Below are 19709 nucleotides of genomic sequence, written 5' to 3' on the forward strand. Positions count from 1 at the left end.
AAACAAAAAAAAAAATCCGACTTCTTGAAATAAGCCCTCTTTTTTGTGTGTGAGGATACAGTATATATTTTATAGGTAGGCACTGGATGGTTTCAGCCATTCATCCTGTGTTAAATACTTCACAATCAGCAACTTTAATTTATTAGACCATCTGGCAAAGTCTGGAACTCTCAGGATAAAAGTGACTGGATTTTGGAGGAAATGTTGAGCCTGAGCATCTGTCTTTTACTTTTTTTGGCAAGTGCACAAATTCCAAATAAAATAGTTTTTATGACTTGTTAGATGGGCACTCCCATGTACTTATCATCAGAGGACACACTATGGACACACTAGGTTCACATATATTAACTTGTGTGCATGGAGTACTTTGATTATGGTAAGCCATAATTTTAATATTTGCTTGACTAAACTGTAAATATACGCTCAAGTTGTGAACTACAATACGTAAATTAATTCATAATATGAAACATTACCAATACTCTCATTGTATTGCCTCAAAGTTATCCTCTAACTTGTGTATTAGAAGGATTTATGTGTGGGAGGGGCAGAAGGGAGAGCTGTTCCATGGTGGCTGATGGCAGTATTTGAAGAATATGGAGCAAGAATATAACTAGCACAGTGATTATATACTGCAGCTGTTAATACCATACATGGAGCAAAGAGTCCTGATGAGTCTCCTCATTATGAGAGAGGCTTGAGTCTATATTACTATTCTAAGAGAATTAATGTTATAGTGGGGTTATTAATAGGGGGGCTTCACTCTGGAGACAGGATTAGTTTACCTTGCAGTGAAATTGAAATACATTCTATATAATGTGTGTGTAATGGTTGAGTTTATCAAACTGATTTAAGGGGTTTAGACATATCTATTAACTTTAATGGGCAATGTGAATAAAACCCCTAGACTGCTGTCACAATCACAGTCTATGTACATAATATACTTGTACATAATATACACAACTAAGCATTTTTGACATCCTGAATCTTTAATTCATAACGCTCTAGTTAACCTGTTAGGAAAAACATTTCAATGTTATTTTAGGATCATCCCAAGTAGACCTTAGCCAATGATAGAATATTATCTACTGCCACTCACTCAAAAGAGCTTACTGATTCACTGTGGGACGTAATTTTGAGTACATTTAGTTAATGGGCCATTCTCAAACTGATGTAGCTCCCTTAACTTCCGAGGGTGCTATGCTGATTTACATCATCTGCAGAGCTAAGAATGGTGGGCTTGTTATAAGCAAAGTATATGCTGTAAAGCATCGGTAACATCATACTGTATGCGGCTTTAGACCCACTTTTCTAAGTAATAAACCTTTCAGCAACAACAAAATACAACACACATCATTGAACTCTAGTGAATGGTAGAGAGAGACCAACGTCATAGTTTCTGTATATCTGGTTTTGGAGCTTAGATACCAACGTGATAGGCACCTATGACACGTAAATAATTCCCTCTGAATTTTTCAATGTATGTTCTTTGAAGAGGTGGGGAAAGCTCTTTAGAAAGGCAAGTTTGTAGGCTGGGATTTACTCTGTGTACTGACATGTACATTTGAGCTGGCTAGTTACATGAGTGGCAGTGCAGACCAGAAAAAATCCCTTTCATGAAAGGAAACCAGTTGAGTGGATTTGCGCTTATTCAGCATTGTATCCAAAGTCTAAAGCTGATGGATAGCACTCTGCCCTGTATCTGACTGACTATACATTTTACTGCTCAAATACTCTTTGTGTAGACAACAGTATATTAATTTCCTACCCTTGCAGTTACAGTAGCATTAATTTCTTTCTAACTCAAACATTAGAGACTGTGGCTTTAAGTAGATCTATTGCATTCACTAAATCCTGCCCAAATCTCATACAAATAGAGAGATCCTCCTGCAAAATATTTCTACAGAATTCTCATTAGTTTATTTTTGCTGCTGTTTCCTCTGGTGATGCTACTAGCAAACTTACTTCAGTTCAATACACTTAATGAGATTCTCTGGATTTCATAATGAAGTTAAAAATGTTTAAGTACTACTTAGAAAATGTTCAAGTGTTAGCATTAAGAATGTTTGTATTTTCCATGTTGTTACAATGAAAGATGCAGCTGGCCATCTTCAAAATGTTAAAACAAGTACTAATGTGTGAAAATACTTTTGTAGCCTACCAACTACATACAAACATTTTCGGACACATTTTTAGAGCACTCAGGGTCAGTATGCATTCTAAATTGGTTAGTCTCTAAGGTGCCACTAGTACTCCCATTCTAAAGTTGTTTGTTAGGACCTAATCCCTATAGGGATTTTGCCTGATTAAGGACTGCAGAATTGGAATCACTATTGCCCAGCATTTAAAAAAATTGGTATAACTGTCCTTTGACATCTTAATGTTATGCTGGTACCTATTTGCGTAGTTGGGAAAGTTAGTATTCAATACCTCCTCCTGTTAATTTGTCTGGAAGAAAAAAAAATTATTTGGGCTAGTCTGTGTGAGGCAGACTTGAGTGTTTTCTGGCAAGGAATTACTATGTATGAATGTGCATACATCCTGCCATGAAATGTAGTTAGTCAATTATTCTATGCTATTCCACCATTCTTCCGTAAAATGCAGGAAGTTCCAGTGAGAAATTTACTGTGCACCCTCTTCAATCCCGCACTTCATAGCTTACCCGGAGCTAATTGCAGGAGAATGGTAAGAATTAGAGGGCAAAGAAATGACAATGCAGAAATTAAAGTTCAGAATATAAACATACGTGGTTATCTTACTGGAAAGAGCACTGGGAGATGAACAGGGATGTCCTTACTCCTGTGCATAAATGCTCTGGTAAATTGGGGCCTAATTTTGGGCCAGAGGTTTTTGAGACTGTACAGCAAAAAATATACAACTTTGTTGTGGACTAAATGCCGATGAGTCACCTCCCTTTATACTGATGAGCAAAGAGGACGCACCATGGGGCACAAGCAGAGACTGACGGTCCTTAGCTGGATGAGAATGAACACACGCTGGCCTTTTTCAGGGGAACAGTAACCATGGTGTCAGCTGCTTCATCTTTGCCATGCAATCTCTTAGCCCAACACACAGGCATTTAAGCAGCATAAGCACAGACAAAACATATTCCAAAGCGATCAGTCGTGGATAAGAATTAAAATTGGAGTAATTATTAAATTAGAATTGTTTTTACAGTGCCTAGCGCAATGGCGCCCGGGGCTATGATTAAGCACTACTGCAATACAAATCTTGTTTCTGAGAGGTTTGTAAGTAGCCTTGGACATTAGTCCCTATGTGTATTCCACTGTGGGTACCCACGGAGCTGGAGAATTTTTGAAAGCAGTGTTCACTGGTCCACAAATGAGTTCTTCCTAACCTCATGCCTCAAAAAAGTAGATAAAGGCCAGGACAGACCAACTGCCTCACCTCCTGAGTACTGCTTGTCAGTCACCCACAGTGGAATACACATAGGGACCAGCACTCGAAGAGGAGAAGATTAACTGGAGGTTCTTTGAGATGTGTGGTCCCTCTCTGCATTCCACTCCCTGCTCTCCATCCTATCTGCTTTGGCTCATCTTCTGCTTCGTGGTAGAGAAAGGAGTGGAGAGTGGTCAGTCTTCCCCACCCTTGCTCTCCTTGTGCCCCCAACCAAGGAGATAAAGGGCACCAGCAGACACAGCTTTCAGAATTCCCGACTCTGGGCACATGGAGCACATGACTACCCACAGGTAAGGACCACACATCTTGAAGAACCTCCAATTACTAAAAGGTATGCAACTTCCTCTTTGTTAAATCCTACAAGAGGTTTTATCATTAAGATTAACATAACTGTTGCTTACTCTGGTCAGAACTCTGATTTGAGTTATATTTGCCTTTTTTACATTTATGTGCATTATTATAGATTAAAGTATAGTAGTATGTGAATTGATTTGTGTCTTGAGTGGTTGCACTGTGCCATGATTAGCTGACCAAGTTGTTTTGCAGTTACAGATTCCAGTCCTTTGCTACTAATTTGGTACCCATATGCAATATCCAGTGTCCACGTGCTGTATATTTCACATTCTGTTGTCTTATTCATATTTCATCTTACACTAGTAGTTTTCAAGTAATAAATACAAATTTAATTTCAACTGTGTGCATTTTGTAGAGCAAAACAAACAAGTGTCCCATCCTACTTCTTTTGTCATTATGATACTATAATGAAGGCAAAAATAATAGGTCCTTAAGTGTTGTATTGAGAAAGTGTCTATATTCTGCCTTTACACGCTGCCATCTGAAGTTTAGTCCAAATATTTGGAGCTAAAATCAACAAAATGGAATGTTTACTTATAAAAGTGTGCAACTTTTATTTGCATACAAAACAATTGAAATAGGTTCACAATAAATTATCAGCATGTTCCCATATAACTTTGTGTATTTTGAATAGATACTGTGAAAAAAATTCCATTAACATAAGACTTCTTTGTGAAGGGATGTAACAGCCAGGTATAAGGAAACCTAGTGAATATGCAGTGTCTTCAGTGGTGAATTAAGTAAGGTTACTCTGTTAAGAAAACAATTTATCAAAATATTAATGGAACAAATCATATGGAGAAACATGGACAGCAAAATACTACTGAATTAACTTTTCTGAATTGTCTTAATTAAACCAGCTATTGTGATGCCTTTTTTTTTTAGATACAGTTTGAATAATGTGTCAAACAGTACACAAGAGTCTCAAAGGTCTATAAATGACCTTTTAATCTTCTAGCACCAACCCACTAAAATACTAATAGTTTCTGGCATGCAACATTATTACCATTATTTGTTCTTTTGAGGTGGCTGTGTACAATTTTTTTCCCTTTAACATATGAGCCTGTAACCATTTTCCATTATGATAATTTAGGCAACTGGACACAAGCCTAAATATATATGCACATAAATTTTCCCTTTTAACAGTTCCTTAAGTGTTTTTTTTAATTGCCCTCTTACGTATTGGAATGTTCACACTTCTTTTTGATATTTGCCTTCTGAAACGACTAATTCCAGGAGATCTCACTTCAATGGCTTCCATCTCTTCCTGAACAGGAGTAAACTCTGGTTGAGCAAGATGAGGTTCTGGATAGGAGGACTGGGGATATTGGGCTGGTTGGGGGTAGGACCCAGGAACTATATACTGCTGTTGCTCACCATCATAAAGTTCCTCTGGGTCATAGATTTGGTAGGAGTTATGTGGCAATTGCACTACGGGGATGTCTTGATCAGTTGCATCACCGTATCCACCTTGACCCACCACCAGCGAGAGTATTTATATGGTTAGCACAAAAGGAGGGGAGCAGAAAATTAAAGTAATAATTAGGAAATTGGAATATTTCATCTCTTTAAATACAATACATTTAATTCACAAAAAGAAACTGAAAACATTTAACACAATAAGCAGGAGAGATTGGAAACAAACCTACCACTCGACAGCCAAGTTAGTTGGAAATCATCACCAAAAATTACACCATTGTGCTTATTATATATTAAAGCAATTTGTCTGCTTTATCAGATTCCAATTATGTCCTAGAATCTATCATTAATGGACAGAAAAGGTCAGGCAAATTTTAATTTTAACAGGACAAGGAAGCTAAGTGCATATACAGCAGTAACACCAAGTCTGTTAGTGGCGGTCAATATTGTTGATGTAAAGTATAGGGCAGCTCAGTATCGTTTCTGACCTTCAGCCAAATGAAAGGAAAAATGCAACCAGAATGAGCCTTTCACCTTCTGGAGTGGAAGCCATTGTAAGGGATTGGGCCTTAAAATAGGAAATGAACAATAGAGGGTGGGGGTAGAGAGGAGAAAAGGATGGGAAGAGACGAACAACAAAAACATACAGATTAGTAAAACATACAAACTAAGCTGTCTCATGTATTACATTTGTAGTGACTAATAGCTTACTAAAACAGAAAATTAAAATTAAAGTCCAGTATCATGACTGTGTCATAATTCCTGTTAATTTCCTTCCATTGCCTCTATATATTATAATGGAAAATATTACAATACAGGATCCCTAAATTTTACAGAAGGGATTTTAGAAAAGATCCTGTTTTCTGGATTGTTTCATTGGTTATTGATGAGCACGTGCGTCCTTCTTTCAGGTTACAGTAGTTTTTGTTTAGTAGAGTTCATGCTTTCATGCTATATAGAAGCACATGAATGAGGAAATTGGGTAATATGTTTCAAAGACTACAAGACTCCACTGTCACAAACATTAGAAAATGGAGACTCAACAAATAAAACATTCAGTTGACAGGTAGTGGACGCATACAATCGGACAGTGCCACAAACACACACATGACAATACTGATACGCTTCATTCATGGTATAGGCCTTCTGGATTTGATGTGAATTTTCTTGTTTCTTACTCTGTTACACTCTTCTCTTAGTGTAAATCCATAAATTAGAACAGAAATAGACCCATAGCTTTTCAAGGGGTATCACATTTTAATGCAAGGTTTTATCAAAGGCCTCCATCTTACTTTGGCTGTTGGTAAAGGCACTACACTTCCTTCTCATCCCACCCCTTCTACAAAGCTGACTCCTAAAGGCTGGATAAAGACTATTTACACTGAAGAAATGTACTCACCTCCCACATCATACCCAGCACAAGAAGAAGGATCACAGTAACCAGGTGGGCCAGAAGGACCCTGTGGACCAGGAACACCTGTATGACCAGCTGGGCCTCGTTGGCCTGGAGATCCTGGTGGCCCTGGGCTGCCAGTTCGACTTTCACCAGAAGGTCCTGCATAAAGTACATGCATGAAACAAATAACTATCATCCTCAGTAAAAGCACTGCCTTTAGAACATCCTGGCAGCACTGGAAGCACCTGCTAGGATACCATGGCTCCGAGAGTGCTGTAAATACCCAGGGAGACAGCTTAACTAAAGAGGAAGGGATTCCTGGGAACTCCTTAAAACTCCCCCAGCAAACTGGGAAGAGTTTTGGGTGATTACCCTACTGCTGCTAAGCCTCACATCCTCTCTGGATACTGCTAAGTCATCCCTACCACAGAGAGTTTTTTTATCCTGAAAGTTTATTATAATACTTCTGATAAGCAAATCTTTTGCAGTCAAGGCTCAGCAGATTGCACCAAGTGTCAGGTAACTATTCGGGGAGGTTAGTCACACCTGGAATACTCTGCCTTTCTAGCAATATATTCAGTGGGGGAAATCCTGGCTCTACTGAAGTCAAATCTGTTTTTTCCATTGATGTCTATTGGGCCAGGATTTCACCCTGTATATTTTATCGTGAACTAAGTATAAACCTTTCCAGCAGTCATAAATGTTTCAATAAGAAACCAAATATAGCCACTCCTGGTCATCAATCCCTTATTCCACAAAAGCACATGTCCTTTGGACAAGTGGTTTATTGTAGGCAAAGGGAGAATATGTGTCTGACTGACACAGTGTCATCATGTTATGCTGGGTTGTGATGTCATGACACAAGCATTGTGACACTGAGGTGCCCAACGTAGATTTGGGACACTAAGGGTCCTGCTGCCTAAGCCTGCAAGGAGCTAGACAGACCCCGGAGAATCTCAACTGGCCTGCAAATACTAGGATGGGTTACAGCTGTGTGTTAACCCTAAGAGCTCTGGAGAACGATAACTTTACCTGCAGGCCCTGGTGGGCCTCTGGGCCCTTGTGTTCCAACACCTGGGTTGCCTCTTTCTCCTTTCTCGCCTGGTAAACCTATTGAAATATTAACAATCAGAACAACAGCTTTAACATGGGTCTTTATAAACTGGCTGCTTGTCTCAGTCATCTTTCCACAGACTGGTGTTTGGTATTGAAAGTGGGGGATCCTAGCTCTCCTTCCTGCTACAGACAGTCTACCAAAGGGGGGTCACAACTTTCCTAGGCCTGCTGCCAGTATGGCACCAGCAGGGTAGAAAGAGAGGAAGCATAGGCCACACTGCCCCGGAGGATCAGCAGAGAAGGTGCAGCAGGGGGCCAGCAAAGGTGGCTTTGCGCCTCGCTACTTCCAGTCTGCTCCAATGCAGCCTCTGGAATAAATTAAGAGCAAGCCCCAGCTAGCCACAGCTGTCTCTGTAGTGCGCTGCAGCCCAGAACAGCCAGGCCATTTTGTGCTTCACCAACTCCCTGCCCCTAAAGCAGGGCCTGTGCTGGTCCTATACCACCCTTGCACTGGCAGGAATCCTCAGGGGGGCCACTGCAGCCCCTTTAAGAGCAATGGAAAGAAGGCACAGAATCTGGTCCCAAGAACAGGTAATAAGGCCCAGTCTGAGGTCGCCAGTTCCATGCAGCTCTGATGTCCCTCCTGCCACAGCAGGTGAGTTAGGTACCTCCACGCCCACCCTTTCCAACATGGCTGAACTGCCCTGAAAACATCAACTCAGTATCTGATCTATGTCACAGGAGACCACATAGCAAGTAGGCTAGAAAAAGCCCTACATTAATATCTCCTGAACTACACCTAGAGCATCCTTTCATACACTTGCTATAAAGTAGCTATCCCAACATAAGAAAATACCCTAAGAACCGCCATACTAGGTCCAAATAATGGTCCAACTAGCTCAGTATCCTGAGGTTTAAAAAAGTTATAGCTATACACTGACAGAATGCCCTGACTGTTTGTATCAAGGTATTATTCCTAATGAAAAACTGGTTTCCTGCCAGACCAGCTGAAATGGTCTGTCTGTTGAAATATAAATTGAGTATTGGCTCATTCACAATCACCCTTCTGAGCTGAAGGCAGATGGAAGGCGGTGAGATGTAACAGGAGGAGAATAGCAGGGGGAAAAGAGCTTTCTCTGGGCTCGGGGGTGCGCTGCCTTCAAAGATATATTGGACTATACCTGGGGGACAGGGACAGCACCCTGTTATCCTGCACTTGAGGAGGTAATTGGGCAGTGTGATTACATTAATGAAAATGGGATTCCCAACCTGTCCTGGTTGGAAACACAGCAAGAAAGCTTTAGGGGAGAGATAGGGTGACCACCTTTACTGGAAGGAAATAGGGGAAAGCACATGAAAAATAAGGGACAGTGTTTTACATAAGGGACATTTTAAGGAAACACCATTTCCCTTCACATATCATGTATTTTGCTCTCAAGTGTATGTTTTTACTCCCCTCAAGTATACAATGCAATTACCATAAACTGCCATTTAATGTTTAAAATGGTCAAGGAGCATCCCTTAAAATTAGCTTGGGTGGTCACCCTACTGAGAAACTATGTCAGACAAGAATTTTAGACTGTTTAAAGAAAATGAATTGTAGACTCTAAGAAGCATGTTATACTTCTTGTTTTGTATGTCATTATTTTTGTTTCTATTATCCTTACTCGCAAAAAGAAAAGGAGGACTTGTGGCACCTTAGAGACTAACAAATTTATTTGAGCATAAGCTTTCGTGAGCTTATGCTCAAATAAATTTGTTAGTCTCTAAGGTGCCACAAGTCCTCCTTTTCTTTTTGCGGATACAGACTAACACGGCTGCTACTCTGAAACCTAACCTTACTCGGTAGCTCTTAAATCTTTATCTTTGACAACAAACATATGGTTGTTTCACTATAAATATATCTTTGTCGTGTTGTGTTTTAAAAGACCTAATCCTGAGTTGTACCAATTAAGCTATGGTTATTCCCTTGGGAACAGGGAATCTGGTAAATTAGTGTGTCCAGTGACAGGGGCTGGATACTACAGGGGGATGCTTTCAGAGGGGGTCAGGGTTTGGGGCGCACCTCTTATTTATCTGCAAGGCAAAGGAGGGGCTGGCAGAGATCTGAGGATGTTGTTTTGGTGGCTAACAGACTGGTGGTGTCAGGGACCTCACAACTAGTTATTCACAAACGAGTCTCTCTCTCAGGCAGGTTAGTAACAGGGTGTCTTTCAGTCCTGAGCACCCCGAGATAGTGTCACACGCTTCTCATGGAGTTAGGCACCAAAATCCTTTCTATAAAATAAATAATAAATCAGGATCCAGCAGCCCCCCCTTACAACTGTTAGTCCAGTGGTTGGAGCACTCACACACAAGTTCAAATCCCCCCTCTACCAGATGTGGGGCAGAGATTTGAACCCAAGTCTCATCTCAGAGATTGGAACCCAAGACACTGGGCTATAGGAGTACCCTGGGAAAGGTCTCTCTCAATCTCTCCTGTTGAAACTTTCCACTACCCATACCATCATTTTGTGCAAGGCCTTATGCTTGATAGGTGGGACACTGCCTAGTTTGAGGATCCCCCCGGGGCTTAGGCACTCGGGCATCAGGACCAAGGTAGCTGTGCATGTGCCCAGCAGTAGAAATTTGGGCACCTTGGGGATTTTACCAGCAGAAATGTACGCACCTAGGGAATGTAAGGCACCAGCTGAGCAGGGATTAGTTTGAAATTTTGGATTATGTGCCTAAATCCCTTTGCAGATTTAAGTCTTTATGTCTCACCCATGAATTTATGGAAGTCAAAATCTTTTAAAAACTCACTACCATTAAAAATGAAATGCTTCTTTTTAGCTGTGTGCAGCAATTAAATTCAGTGCCTGTGGCCGCCTCGCCACTTGATGGCTGTAATGCAGTGCCGTTTCTTCTACATCTGGGGGTAACATTAGACTAAGGCCTGTGTCAGAACGTGTTAAACGTGTTACCAAATGTTCCTTTTATCATTTGAGAAATATTACCAGAGTACACCCCAATCCCTGCAGCCCTGACCTGGAGATTGGAATTCACGCCTCTATAACAGCTAGACTTGATTACTGTAATTCTTCATTTCCTGAATTGCCTGCCAAAATGTATCTGCAAACTATCATAGCAACTCAACAGCCAGGATTCTGACCACTTAGCATGCAACTCCTACTCCAGAGTCCTCACACTGGCTTCCAGGATGATGTCATGTTCATCTTTGAAGTCTTGCTCTTATCATGACCAACAGCTGGGTTCTGTTTTGCTTATTTGATATTTTTCCCTCAGCTTACTAAGCTCCTTAGAACAGGCGTTAGCATTTATCCCATTGTTTAAAGTCACAAATGGCCAGGGTAAAATTTTCAAAAGTGCCTAAGTCCCATTCTTAGAGTAACTTAGGTCCTAGAATCCCCAATCCTACTGCAAGGCAATGGGACTTAAGCTCCTAAGTCACTCAGGCACTTTTGAAAATTTTACCCCAGTGTTCTTTCTTCTGCACTTCTTTGCAAAGCAATATTTTGCCTGCTGGTCTCAGGGCTCCTGAAGTTCTATCCCTTTCATACATCTGAGCTGAAGACTTCTCTTTGAAATCTAGCATTTGCTTACTATGTAACCTTCAATTTCTTTGTGAAATGCTATGAGACACCTTGTGTGAATGGTTTTATTGTATGGTATATGTGGGAAGTAGTCCCAGATTGATACAACCCACATGTTAATTCCTGTGGGAGCCTGCCTCAGAAGCATGCTAAACAATACTTACGTGATCAGGGGCTGAATTCCTCCTGCTTTTAAAAATGAATTCCTTGTGCCAAATTTTAGCTCTGGATTCCAAATGCAAAATATTTTCTAGGTATTACTGAGACAGTTGATGTGCCATGGTAGCTGCAAAAAAAGGGGACTAAACCCTCCATTGCACTCTGTTAGCTTTGTTGTGGGTACTACAGCAAGGCAAATGCATTTAAAGTGCCACAGTAGTACATGAGAGAGACAAGGTGGGTGAGTCAATATCTTTTATTGGACCAACTTCCATTGGTAAGAGAGACAAGTTATCAAGATTACACAGAGCTCTTCTTCAGGTCCGGGAAAGTGTCACAGCTAAATACAAGGTGGAACAGACAGTTTAGCAGAGGTAGTTAACATACTTTCTCAGAGATCATTCACGGTGAAGTGGCTCATTAACTCTGCAGTCATAATTTTCACATTCAACAACAAACACTTTGTCCAAACATGAGAACAGCCATAGGTACTTGGATGCTTCCCTAGTATGCCAACCTCATCATGGGCCACACTGAGGAAGAATTTCTGGATGAACACACCATGAAACCAATGATATATCAATGATATTTTTATTCTCTGGACTGATGACCTAAAATCCCTCAGATTTCCATCTCAACTTCAAGAACCACCACCCACCTATCAAACTCTGTCTAGAACGCTCCTGCACCAGCATCAACTTCCTGGACACCACAATTGACATCAACAATAGAACCCTCCAGACAACTATGCACAAGAAACCCACAGATCACCATGTTTACCTTTACAGATCCAGTAACAACCCCAAACACACCAAGAAATCTGTTATCTACAGCCAGGCACTCAGATACCACAGAATATGCTCCAAGGAAAAAATACAGGATACATACCTTAACTACTATAAAAACTCCATGGCCCACTTGTGCCACAACACCTGTTTTTCTGCATATAAAAGCCAGGGCCAGTGTTAAGGGGTAGCAAGCAGGACAATTACCTGGGGCCCTCCCCACAGTGGACACCGCAAAGCTAAGTTGCTCAGGCTTCGGCTTTTGCCCTGGGTGGTGGGGCTTAGGGCCCCAGACTGCAGGCCTGCACAGCGGGACATTGGCTTTCTGTGCTGGGCCATAGCGAATCTAATGCTGGCCATGCTTAGCAGATCCCCTGAAACCTGCCCGCAGTCCCCTACAGGGCTCCGGACCCCTGGTTGGGAACCACTGCCTTAACACACTTAAAAGTACCTTTATCAAACAAGGACTCCCCACTAGAGAAGTAGATTGCATCATGGAATGGGCCACACAAATACCTCAAGAAAACCTGCTTCAATACAGAAAAAAAAAAACAACCCTCCAACCCAGGGGTGGGCAAACTATGGCCCGCGGGCTGGATCCGGCCCCTCAGGGCTTTGGATCCGGCCCGTGGGATTGCCCCCTGTGGAGCCACAGGTCCCGTGCCGCTCTCAGAAGCAGCCGGCACCAAGTCCCTGAGGCCCCGGGGCGTGGGGGCAGGCAGAGGGCTCCGTGCGTTGCCCTTGCCTCCAGGCACCGCACCTTGCAGCTCCCAGGGACGTGGTTTCAGCTGCTTCCCGGAGTGGCGCGGCATGGTGCCAGGGCAGGCAGGCAGGCAAGGAGCCTGCCCTGGCCCCAGTGCATGCCACTGCCACCCCAGAGCCGCTTTAGGTAAGCGGCGCCAGGCCAGAGCCCGAACCCCTCCTGGACCCCGCCCCCCAACTCCCTGCCCTAAGACCCCTGCTGCACCTTGCACCCCTCCTGCACCCCAACCCTCTGCCGCACCCTGCACCCCTCCTGCACCCCTGCCATGAGCCCCCTCCTGCATGCTGCACCCCTCCTGCACCCCAACCCCCTTCCCTGAGCCCCCTCATACACCCCGCACACCTCCTCTGCCCCAAACCCTTGCCCTGAGCCCATTCCTGCACACCGCACCCCCTCCCACACCTCACATTCCCTTCCACACCCCAACCCCCTGCCCCAGCCCTGCATACAATTTCCCCACCCAGATGCAGCCCTCAGCCCAAAAAGTTTGCCCACCCCTGCTCCAACCTCACCCACTAACGGCGAGCAGCGATCGATCCAGCGGGGATTGATTTATTGCGTCTAGTCTAGATGGGATAAATCGACCCCCGAGCGCTCTCCCGTCGATTTCTGTACTCCACCACCGCGAGAGGTGCAGGCAGAGTCGACAGGGGAGCAGCAGCAGTCGACGCACTGTAGTGAAGACACTACGGTGAGTAGGTCTAAGTACTCGACTTCAGCTACGTTATTCACATAGCTGAAGTTGCGTAACTTAGATTGAAACCCCCACCTAGTGTAGACCAGGGCTTAGTTATCACCTACCACCCCAAACTGGAACCCATACAGGGTGTCATCAAACAATTACAACCCATACTTGATGGGGACCACATCCTGAAAGAAATATTTCCTGAACCCCCACTTCTGGCCTTCAAACAACCTCCCAGCCTCTCAAAGCTCATCATTAGAAGCAAGCTCCCCACAGCAAGCTCCTCCCTGGGCTCACCAACTCCAAGTCTCGCCAGATCCTGCCATAATAACAGATGCAAAACCTGCAGACATTCCTCCACGGCTATGATGATCAATACCCCCCCTCCCCAAGATCCCTGGGCCCTTTCAAGATCCATGAACCCTACACATGCCTATCACAACATGTGATGTATCACATCCAGTGCATTAAATGCCCCAATAACAATTATGTGAGTGAAACCAGACAATCACTACAGTCCCAAGTGAACAAACAGAAAAATGATAAAAGACAAAAACACCCTATCTCCTGTGGATCACCATATCTGACCTTTCAATCCTCATCCTCAAAGGAAACCTGTACAACACTTTCAAAAGACAAGCATGGAAGCTTAAATTCATAACTTTGCTAGACATTAAACACTATATCTCAATAAAAGACACTGGATTTATGGCTTATTATAACAGTCTGTAACCCACTAACTCCCCTTTTTTTGTCCTATGACTGCAGAGGTGTTAACAGGCCACTTCAGCTTGGATGGTCTATTAGAAAACATGTTAATCACTTATGCTAAGGTCATGTCTACACTTGCCATGTAAAGTGCAAAAAGTCCTTTTCTGTGCAAAAACTGTGGAAGTGTCTACACTTGCCAATGACTTTTTGCGGTGAAACTCAGAATTTCACCACAAAAAGAACATCACCTCCACGAGAGGCATTCAGTTCTTACCAGTGATACTTCTGCGGTGATGTGCAAGTGAAGACATGTTCTTCCTGTTTACACAGCTTTTAGCAGCTCTGCTGCTCTGACACCAGGTAAACAGACGTCTGCCCCTCTCCCTGTAAAGCCCCAGGAACTCTGAAACTCCCCTTCCTGTTTTCCTGGCAAGTGCTCACTTATCTGGCCAGGTGACAATGGCTGCTCCATGGAGCAAAGGATCCCCTGCTTGAGGCAATGCTGAGCTACTGGAGCTGATCAGTGTTTGGGGAGAGGAAGCTGTGCAGGGACGCAGGATGCCCCACGATCACCCTCCCCCCCACAAGACCTATCCTCAAAATGGAGAGAGCTGCACTGTGGGATAGCTGCCCTCAGTGCCCTGCTCTCATCGGCGATGGAAGTCCTGCAAATGTGAACACGATCTGACGCCTGTGGAAGTAAGTGAGAACACAAACCAGCGCTTTTCTTTTACCAGTTCCCTATCACTGGTGAAACTGACAGCGCAAAAACTCTGCAAGTGGAGACAGAGCCTAAACAATCTGTTCCACCTTGTATTTAGCGTGACACTCTGAGTACCTTTCCTGGATCTGAAGAAGAGCTCTGTGTAGCTCAAAAGCTTGTCTCTTTCACCAACAGAAGCTGGGGCAATGAAAGATATTACCTTACCCACCTTGCCTCACTGCAAACAATAGTAGTACGTGTTTGTTCTGGAAGCAAATGCTGGCACATGCAGCAGGCAAAGTCTGCACGAGTGCATTGCTTTGTTCATGAAAACTGTAAAAGACTTGCCTGCAGTAAACATCTGGAATCTATGTGGTTATCTAGTATAAGCCCCATTTTAAGCTTACACTAAGCCAGCAATAATATGGTGCTTCAGAAAGCAACTGCCACAAGAGGTTTCAAACCACAACTCTTCCCACACTGAATTATTATTCCTTCACATACACATATACACCAGGTGAAATTATATCAATAAGCAATGGCAAATTTGAAACATGACTATTCAAACTGAAAAACTATGTACACTGTGGGCTAAACTCTGAGGTCTTCACTTGGATTTTATTTAGTCTTTACTCAGGCAAACTCTCACTGAAGTCATCTGCATGGCAAACACCCAAAACAGCACAGCAGAGCATAGGAAAATTAATCTACTTCAGGTTGCTTGTGATCTAAATTCCTTCCTGAGTAAAAGCTAAGGCTAAGACAGCCTCCTCCAATTGTAAAACTCATAAGAGGGAGCCAAAGAGGGGGAAATGCCATCTTGTGAAGATTTCTCCAGAATTTTCTGTTGGGGGTGGAATTCCTAGATCCAAACATTCATAGAGTTTAAAAGGGCAATTAGATCATCAGGTATGACAACTTGTGTAGCACAGGCCATTAAATTTCACACAGTTGCCCCTATATTGAGCCCAATAACTTGTGTTTGACTACAGCATATTTTCCAGAAAAGCAACCCAACCTAATCTAAAAATATCAAGAGATTGCAAATCCACCACTTCCACTGGTAGTTTGTTCCAATGATTAGTTACCCTCACTGTTAGAAATTTGTGACTAATTTCTAGTTTGATTTTTTCTGGCTTCAGCTTCCAGCCATTGGTTCTTGTTTCTCTGTTAGATTAAAGAGTCCTTTACTATCCAGTAGTTTCTCCCCATGACAGTACTTCTTCTTTCATGAGAGAGACAATTAGTGATGTTCCAGTGACTATGTCCAGATTAAGTGAGACAGCTTTGGGAGATGCTTGATGTAGGTCTGAGATGCCACCTGCGAACGACCAAAGCGGGCACTGATTTAAAATGTGGCCTACAGTTTCTGACTGGTGTTCACAGTCACACTGTGCCTTGCCTGTCATCTCCCGAAGGTGTGAGAGATGACAGCATCTGCCATGCAATGTTCTAAAATGGTTCAATGTGGACCATTGATTCCAGGGCAGGTTGAAGCCTGGAAGTTCTTTTGTGGGGTTGGCAGTCAAGTGTGTGTTTGGGACATTAGCATTATCCCAGATTTCTCTCCAACGTGGATGAGGATTGAATGGGGACACTTTAAGAGCTTTAACTCAATCCCCAAAAGGCGTGCAAGATTTCAAATGTGTTTTCATAAGGTTATGGAGGGCCTCATGAATTGGTAAATTCAGGTTGACAACAGTTTCGTTGTACTCATGAGCTGTACTTGTGTCTCTCCAGATTTTGGATAGGGGTATATGTGCAAGAGTGGGCAACCATTGAACAGGTGTTGATTTTAATGTTCTAGTTATGATTCTCATCATGGAATTAAGATGCACATCCAGAGATTTTGAATGTGAGCTGCCCACCCAGACTGGTGCACAATCTTCAGTGGCTGAGTATACCAGTGCTATAGTCACTGTTCGAAGTGTGGGTGCACCGGCACCCTATATTGTGCCTGCAAGTTTTCAGACAAGGCTAGACCTTGCCTTTATCTTTTCATGTATCTTTTCCAGATGGGGATTAAGAGTCAACTGTCTTTCTGAGGTTGCATCCAAGGGCTCATTTCAGACCCATTGACCACAAAAAGATGACATTACGTTGTTCTTGGCAGCTTTGTTGTCTAGGTGAAAAGTTACTACCAAGGTTTTGGAGGAGTTGGGGTGGAGCTTCCAGTACTGAAAATATTCTGTCATTATCCTGAGGTCAGTGGAGAGGGCATTGCCGATGGCGGAGAGTGCTTTGCCTTATACAGCAGGAGCAATGTCATCAGCATAAATGAACTTACACAAAATTGTGTTGGGTAAGTCCCTAATGTAGATGTTGAACAGTAAAGAAGCCAGCACGGATCCTTGAGGTAGACCATCCTTGAGGGCGTGTGCTTTGCTGAACTGCCCATTCAGAAGGACACCATATCTGCAGTTGCTCATCATTTGATCCCAATCCTTAAAACAGTCTAGTTTTAGCCAGTGGGCACACTGAGACAGTATCAACTATTGGCATTCATCACATCTAGTAAAAGCCTATGAGGACTAACAGTGGTTGACAGCATGCTTAATGGAGCCTTGTTTTATTTCCAAATCCAAATTAACAAAAGCTCCCTCCCAAAGTGTATCTTCTGCTGCAGCAGCTGTTGCATCCACAGCAATAATGAATGGGGGGGCCTCATTCTTGGGCAATATTTTGTCATCAATAACTATTACTTCTAAGTTCTCCATCATTTCTGTACTAGCTGTCTTGTCTGTGCTGTTTCTTGCAGATTAATTTTTACAATCAATAGCATTATTTGTCCTTCATTTTGTTAATATAAATGGGCTTAACCCCTGTGCGATTTCTGCATACTCTAAGAAACTGTTTAAATGGTGCAAAGATTTACATTATGGAGGCAGCTCTCCTGCAGCCCACATTGGTTTTCTCTCACTCATCCAGTTTCAGTCAGTCCCCTGTTTGTTTCATCTTCCCATCTCCCTCCATTCTTGTCCCCTCCTCCCTCTTTCCCGATAGCTTGGAACAATGTCTATCGTTCATCTTGAGCACAGAAATCCATCGCTGACAAGCTTGCACTCTAAATCTCATCTCCTCTTACAGTAGGGTCATTCGAATTATGGCCTTGAGGGCTTAGAGACTTGTGGGGGAGGAAGGGTGGCAAGTTCAAAGGTCACTCAAAAGTGTTCTCCTCAGAACAATATAATATTAGTTTTCTGACTACCAAACAGGACACGTGACCTATTAAGCTCCAGAATGTGAACAGCCATTGGACCAATTTTTTTAAAATGCCACTTATTGGTTATTGTAATTATAAGAACAATGATTCTTGGCTCTTCAGTAGTGCCTTCCCTGTGAGGATCTCAAAGCATTTCACAGTCACTGACTGATTTAGTCTCACAGTGCCATTTTGAGGCTACTGTTATTATTTATAAAGTACACCAAAGCATGCCAGATGTCTCACAGTTTGGAACAAAGTCAGGCCCCACAGAGTTTGCTATTTAATTAGACAAAACAGACTGAGGAGGGGGCAAAGGGACATCATATAAATATAGGTAAAAGGATGAAGGGGAAATTTGGCAAGTGGCTGGTTAACTGCAAAATTTCATTTAATTTTTTGTTGTTTTGCCCCACCTTTTTCATTATCCTCGCCTTTTCACCATCTGACCCTGATCCTGCCCTCCTGTCTCAAACAGTACACTCCTTCCCCATCTGATCAATGTGTGTCATTATGGTATTATAATTTAGGAACCTTTAGTCTAATTCATTTCAAATTTAGTAAGAAAATTCTACCTTTTCCCCAGAACTAACCTACCAGTTTTGAAGCTGATATTCTTTTGACTATACAGTAGTGCCTTCATTTGCAGGGTGGAGGGCAAAAACCAGATTTCAAAATGAAACACGTTTGGAGCTGTAAACTTCCACAACCCCAGAATTCTGCAAAAAGGCAAACCTCTTGCACCATGTACATCTTCATATGATCATCAATCCTTAGCAGCGGTTGTATCAATCCCAAATGTGATTCTACCCAATCACACTCTGTAAAAGGTTGCATTAACTTGGTGATTGGCAGTTTCCATAGCTTTCAGTGTTACCCAAACATTGCAGCTTAGGACCAGCTCTTAACTAGAGAGAAAACTATGTTCACATGTTAAAATTAAGTCAGGTAAGTAAAGTAATCATATTATGGCAACATGGTGATATATATTACCATACATTTTAAGTATTCAGCCTACCTCTTTCTCCTGGTCTTCCTGGCTGGCCAGGATTGCCTGGAAATCCAGGTCTTCCTGGTGCTCCTTGTTCTCCCTGTGACCCAGGAGATCCTGGTCGACCTGGCTCGCCAGGAGGTCCTGGGATAGTTCGTTCTGAGACAGACTGACTTGGAATCTGGTTCAGAATTGAATTATATCTGGCCATGTGACCTGTGGGGGGAAAGATTCCACCAAATTCAGGACAAAGTGGATAATCTGGCTCAGGGGTGTTTGAAGGGAGTAGGTTGGTGAAAGGGGTGCTGGAAGGCTCTCGTCCTAAGAGGGAGAAGTTAAGAATGTGGTCTGTGATATATGCTAGTTGTGGTGATGATAAAGTGTGTACTTGTGGGTGGAGAAGTATAGGCTACTCTTAGGTAGCCTAGAATATACACTGTTAGAGGGCAGGTACTCTTTGGTGGCCAAGTATATG

The 19709-nt window shown here is 42.8% G+C and overlaps 1 protein-coding gene across 3 annotated transcripts in view; it reads right to left on the reverse strand.

Annotated features, from left to right (window-relative positions):
- Nucleotides 1-4300: 4300 nt before the first annotated feature.
- Nucleotides 4301-19709, reverse strand: part of COL14A1 (collagen type XIV alpha 1 chain) — a 171493-nt gene continuing 156084 nt past the window's right edge. For 2 of the 3 annotated variants that reach the window (XM_048841565.2, XM_048841563.2), the window contains 4 exons: nucleotides 19262-19450; nucleotides 7619-7696; nucleotides 6590-6745; nucleotides 4301-5241 (listed from right to left, as the gene is read on the reverse strand). In XM_048841565.2, coding sequence (XP_048697522.2) covers nucleotides 4922-5241; nucleotides 6590-6745; nucleotides 7619-7696; nucleotides 19262-19450 — 743 coding nt within the window. In that variant the 3' untranslated portion in view covers nucleotides 4301-4921. Of the gene's footprint in view, nucleotides 5242-5329; nucleotides 5759-6589; nucleotides 6746-7618; nucleotides 7697-19261; nucleotides 19451-19709 lie in introns of those variants that run through there. The other variant, XM_048841564.2, reaches the window with a different exon arrangement.

This window comes from Caretta caretta, chromosome 2, assembly GCF_965140235.1.
Source record: "Caretta caretta isolate rCarCar2 chromosome 2, rCarCar1.hap1, whole genome shotgun sequence".
NCBI classification, from domain to species: domain Eukaryota; kingdom Metazoa; phylum Chordata; order Testudines; family Cheloniidae; genus Caretta; species Caretta caretta.